The 6,000-nt window shown below is 46.8% G+C and overlaps 1 protein-coding gene across 9 annotated transcripts in view; it reads left to right on the top strand.

The window, feature by feature from the left end:
* Window positions 1-6,000, top strand: part of wnk1b (WNK lysine deficient protein kinase 1b) — a 75,235-nt gene continuing 69,235 nt past the window's right edge. For 5 of the 9 annotated variants that reach the window (XM_037981234.1, XM_017414811.3, XM_037981236.1 and 2 more), the window contains exons 1-2: window positions 2-629; window positions 2,936-4,517. In XM_037981234.1, the coding sequence (XP_037837162.1) occupies window positions 3,582-4,517 (936 nt within the window). In that variant the 5' untranslated portion in view covers window positions 2-629; window positions 2,936-3,581. Of the gene's footprint in view, window positions 630-2,935; window positions 4,518-6,000 lie in introns of all 9 variants that reach the window. The other 4 variants (XM_037981240.1, XM_037981239.1, XM_037981238.1 and 1 more) reach the window with 3 other exon arrangements.

Below are 6,000 nucleotides of genomic sequence, written 5' to 3'. Positions count from 1 at the left end.
TCCGCTGTGTGAAAACGCAGCCGTCGCCTTGACGAGTCATCGCCAGAGAAGAGCCCAGAGCGGACTGAGCCGCTGTCTGATAGGCTAAATAATAATAATAAGAAGAAGAATATTAATAAACGGGGGATAGCATTTATTCGCAGCGGATTTATTGCATTTGACGGGCTCGGAAGCGGGCCGGATATAAGTGTGCGTGCGGACTGTAAAGCGTCATGTTCGAGTGAGGCTGGGTCTGGAGCCGGACCCAGACGACACAGGAACGGACAGAAAGTCGTACCGGAGCCGCCGCGACATCAGCCGCTGAACTTGGCATCTCTGTGCGGTGGGAGGCATCTGTCTGTCGGCTTCTGGGGCTCCTGCACGGACCGCTCTCTGCTGCGTATCCAGGACCTTCTTCTAAAGGGGGGGCTGTGGCGAAGTTCGGTTTAATTTTTGTAATTTGCCAATTTATTTATATGTATATATTTTTTATTTTTCGGCGTTTTGTTCGGCAACCAACTGTGGCTTTAATGTGACGCACCATTTGTGTCGGAGAAGCTCGCATTGCAGAGGCTCCTTTTCTCTCTCTTTTTTTTTTTTTGTCAAGTTTTTGCCTTCGTAGTCCGGCTGCACCAACACCAATGTGAGAGGTAATGGCTCGGTTTTGTTTTATCCACGTTTCGTGTCTGGTTTGTTGGTAAAGTTAGCAGCGAAGCGTCGTTTTGTTTGAGTTCCTCTACAGTCAGTGAACCCCTCACTGACTGACTGACTGTCTGCACGGTTCAGGACATTTACCATCACTCTGTGTGTGTGTGTGTGCAGCTGAATCTTTTTTTTTACGCATCTCCAAACCTGACAATCCCTACAATAACTCCTCTATCACCTGGGTTATTTTTAGTTTTCTGACTCCTTTGCAGTTTCAGCCAATAGGCGTTTCGTAGTCAGTCCCTTAACAAACTTTATGAACTGCACTGTTGATTTGTTATGTCATGCCTCAAGAGCTGCCAGCAAACTCTTCTCTCACCACCTATTATTGTTATTTCATTTTATTACGAGCCACAAGATGGTTTTGACTGTCTGGGCTCACTTGTGCAATCAAACTGTTCTGGCAGGGATGTTAGAAGCACGCTTTAAATTAATTTTTTGACCTTTCTGACCATCTGTTTTAATGGTGAATTAGTGACTCATCACTATAGATGACTGTTGTGAGGGGGGAAAAAATTGAGATGTAAAAAAAAGTAATGTCTAATATGAAATCAAAAATGGTGCGTTTAATGTCTGATCATTGAACTGGCTGCCCTGAAGGCTTCAGTGAGTATTTTTTTCCCACTAAACACAAACGGCTCATTACAGCTTACAGCTCTTCTTGTGAAATCTCCATAAAATATGACGGCCAAGTCTTTGTAGCTGCATGTTGGAGTTTCGGCATGAAGTCATGCTCCTGGGTTTGTGATTCAGCTTTTAACGCTGGCCAACATTTCAACTGTAAGCTGCATCCGTGCACTGCCGCCTAAGCTCTGATGTGCGGATGAATCGGGCACCGATCCGCAGGGTTCGCCCTGCAACACGCTCCATCGAGAACAGCTCTGTCATCCTCAAGTCCTCCCATCTCCTCAGCCTGTGTCATCTCGTCGCAGGTGTAGAGTCATTCACGAGAGACGCACGTCCACCTGGGGTTTGAGACATCTGCTGGAACAAATTGCCTCCCTTGCCCCCTCCCCACCCCCCCGAGGGCGGCCTGCACAGTCTGTGTCGTTATGCCACACTTAGTTTGAAACCTGCACGTTACACGTGTAACGGGGCAGCACGCACTGCTGTGCAGGAAAGTGCAAACAAGCGGTCAGATTGTACCTGCTGACCTCAGGAAGCTGCGAGGGCCTCTTCAGCTGTTGCCTTTCACCCGTTTTCCTGAACTAAAGTGATGTAAATTAGGTGGCTTAGGCCAAATCAATAAAAACTTCTGACTTGAAACTCTGAAGTATCGTCTGAACAACCTGTTTTGTGCTTTGCTGCCCCAAAACTATGGATTTCCTGCAGTCTTTATAGCATGTTCTTTCATATAAATTTGCCTTGTACAAGCTGGGTTGATTGACATGAGAATAATCTGTGATCTTGTCAGCTCACCAACTCTGTACACAGTAAAGATTTATACCCAGATTTATTGAGGACTGGTTATAATGCAGTTTTAAAACCTGCAGTTTATTTGCAATTTTAAAACTTGTGAGATGGGGGGGGAAAAAAGGGTCATTTCTCGCAATTGATTTCAATCACTACCCCCCTAAAAAAAAAAAAAAAGCAGCCGCTGCTCTTCTGTGCCAGTGACGATAAGGCTAAAAGATATCTGCCGGCTGTTATGTAAGGCAGATTCAGTCAGCATATATCTTACCACTCCTGTCGCCTGTAATTCAATATGCTGAGTAATGTTCCGAGCCCTGTCCTCGCTTATGCATTTAGTATGTGTGCAGTAATTCTCTCCGTGTCGCTCTGAGTGCCCCCCCTTCCTCGCATGCTAAGCTGCCGCCTGGTAGCCTAACCTTGAGGTCAGTCAGGCTGCTGTGCCTTTGGGCTAAATCTGGAACGTGGAACAATTAGGCATATGCCAGGCTACGTCACTCGGCTGCACTAAGTGCACAAGGGATGGATGCACATCTTTGTGAAAAACTCATGAGATGGCGAATCGGAATTTTATGATATTTCAAAGCTCTTGGGGAGGGGGAATGAACAAACATCCAAATGCTCAAAGTGACTGTGGTCTCAGATTTGTGAAATGTATGCACCACCTTGTGTCAATCATACCACAGGTCAAACAAAATGTTAGGAGTACCTCACAGCTAGTTAGTTGGATCAGTTATAGGCTTCGGATAAAACTGTATTAAATAATGCTATGTATGAAAAAAAATCCTTCACTTTTTCTTTTTACAGTTTTCTGTCTTTTTTTTCTTCTTCGTCTTTCTAGTGGGAAGAACTCAAGCAGACCGAGCTGGGCCAGGCTAGGCCAGCCTAGTCCTCTGTCTGGCCTGACCAGACAGACCAGCAACCTCTTCAGGGAGTTCAACGGGCGGAACGGGACTAGATAAGACCTTCTTATCAGGCTTTAACTTCACATCACAGATTTTGGGGGAGGCCATACAGGTCTGACCGATCTCCAGTCCTTCCATGTTGCAGTTGTCCCTGTATGGATGTTGGCAGCAGGATGGATTTGGGTGTTGATCTGACCCGCGGAGGCTCTTTGCGGTGCTCGCAACGCTTCATGCTGGACTGCCTTTCGTCCCTCCCCTCCTTAATCTTCAAGCCCCTTCCTCTCACCTGGGGCCACCCCGAGCCCTGCATGGATGGGTCCTATAGGAACTGTAGCATGTCTTTTTAAAACAGCTGACATTGCACTAAGAAAACAGAGCTGATAAGTCTTTGCAAACTTCAAAACAGAACAAGGGTTGCCTATTGTTTAAGAGCTTTTTTTTCTTTCTTTTTTTCAAAAAGGAGTTTACAGTTTGAGGTTTACTCCCACAGAGTAAAGTTTACGCAAACAGTTTGTCTGACGATCCACCTTATTTATATCTACATGCTTTCTTCTGTTTTTGTGGTCTGAGCCTTGTGGAAGAATGTCTGAAAGCAACAGCAAAGCCGTGAAATTTATTGCCCCGCTCCCTCCGGCACCCTCTCACTCCCCCTGTCCGTCACCTCAAACCCCCCAGAAGAATGTGAATGGCTCGGCCAGTTCAGACTCGCACGTCGTGGAGAAGCTCGTCGGACAGCCCGAGGTGCGGCGGCGGCGCCACACGATGGAGAGGGACTCCAAAACGGCCGAGCACCGTTTCTTTCGCCGCAGTGTTATTTGTGACTCAAACGCCACGGCCCTGGACCTGCCCAGCAAAGCGACTGTGATTCTCACCTCACCTCCAGACTGTGAAGGGCCTCCCGGCTTCTTGTCTCTGCAGCTCTGTGGGGCCAAGGAGCAATATTCTGAATGCGAGGAGGACAGCAGAGGGTCGTATCTGCGAAGCGCCAGCCTTCAGCCTTACCATGGCCTTGGTGAGGCGGTTGCATTGGGGCACGTACAGAATTCTGGGGGAGATTCAGATATAAGTGTTATCACTGTTGCTGTTCCTACCACTTGCGATGCCGATAGCACAGAGGAGACGATAAAGGAGCCCATCTCGACAGTATTGGATGTTACAGACAAAACGATAAGCGACAAGCCTGATGTCACCTTGCTTCCCAGAGGGATTCAGGACGCACAACAGGCGTCGAAAGACGCAAAGGAGATTGAACGAGTGATCGACGAGCGCATTAGCACTCCAACTGAGGAGAAAGACAGGGAGATAGAGGTGGGGCTGGCGAGAGCGCGGGCCGAGCAGAGGGAAGCTGAGAAACGAGTGCAGGAGGATATAGAGGAGGCTGAGACGAAAGCCGTAGGGACTTCACCAGATGGACGCTTCCTGAAGTTCGACATCGAGATCGGGAGAGGATCTTTTAAGACCGTGTACAAGGGACTCGACACTGAGACGACAGTGGAAGTGGCATGGTGTGAACTCCAGGTAAGCCGAGATAACTGTCACCACCTTGGTTTGTGTGCTCTGTCTCTCCCCAAATCTCTGGCTGAGTCTGTAACTCTGTCAGCTGTGGTAATTTACTTCTTCTTTTCTTGTGTGCTCTATTTTTATCTTGATATGCTGATAGGCTTCAAGAGAACTTCCTGCTTACCCAGATACTTTTCTCCAGATGATACAGTATGAGATCAGCCTGGTTTAGACTGATAGATGGTGCAGTCAGCATCTTATTTAGATTTTTTTTTTCTTTCCAAATTTAGGGCACCTCACACCAGCTTTTACAGCACATGCTTCTTTTCCTCTTACTCATAGTTAACTGTTACCATTGTGAACGTGCTCTCTGGTGCTAACAGATGACTTTTTTTATGTTTTGTGTTGCATATGTGTGAACGGATCTTGTGGTAAAACAGCGTACCCCTGCCACAAGCTGCATGAAGGCCTATTGAAAGCTAAAGAGGATGCCAAACAATTGCAGCCTTAATTTCAAGATGACTGTACTAGTTTGATGGGCCGGTAATTAATGTCGTAAATATGCCTGTTTGACATCTCTAAAATATAGGGCGAAGGCAGGTAGCGGGCAAGCACCTAACCCGCTTTTGTTCTCGCTCTTTTGAGAACAAAATCTTAGAGCCAGGGCCGCATTCGCTGCACCGCACAGTGACGTTGCTTCATCAAAGTGCCCCGCGGCAACTTCTGCAAGAGAAAGTGAGACTTCGTAAGCGAGGAGCAGACACGAGCAGGAGCGCTGCGTTTCTCTAAACCAGGGCAAAGAAGAGAAGCTGGGACTTTCAGCTGTTGTTAAGAAGTAGGCGCAGAGCGAGGTGTGTGTTCAACAGTTGGACGTGTGGAATAGCAGTCTCCGCCGGTCATATGACACTGAGAGCTCCGACTGAGCTGAAGTTTTAGCAGAGGTCAAAAACACTGACATGGACTCACGTGGAACTACTTGTCCTGATGAAACACTTGTTGATCTGCCAATGAAACAAATCTACAGGATTTAAAAAGCCTATTGCAATATGGCCTGGCATTTGTCACCAGGCAGATAGAATTCCTTTATACGTGCACATGTTTTAACTTTATGCTCTGTTTTATGGTTTATTGTTAATTCAAACCAGACAGAGACTGTGTGAGTGAAGGGCTTCTCTCCAAATCTGCATGTTGGGTTATTTCTCTGGTTGGATTAGGTTTTGTTGTGAGAGCACGTCGTTTTCCTGTCGTCTCCATCACAAGATGTTTCTCGAGTCGTCCTGAATCCTAGAGGCTGAAATCAGCTTTGCCTGATGCCCTGTGTCTAGGAGACGGCGGTTTGTTGTCAGAAAACAAGAGTTCACGTTTCTCTTTTTCTTTTTTTTTGTTTTTCTCTCTCTGCCCCAGCTAATTGGAGAATTATGGAAATCTCGTGTATCGGGGAAGTCTCTCTCACTTTGTTTTTTTTTTATTGTGGATTATTTTATTAGTTTGCTTCAAAGGA

This window comes from Kryptolebias marmoratus, linkage group LG18, assembly GCF_001649575.2.
Source record: "Kryptolebias marmoratus isolate JLee-2015 linkage group LG18, ASM164957v2, whole genome shotgun sequence".
NCBI lineage: Eukaryota > Metazoa > Chordata > Actinopteri > Cyprinodontiformes > Rivulidae > Kryptolebias > Kryptolebias marmoratus.
This window is presented reverse-complemented; position numbering and strand designations above follow the sequence as displayed.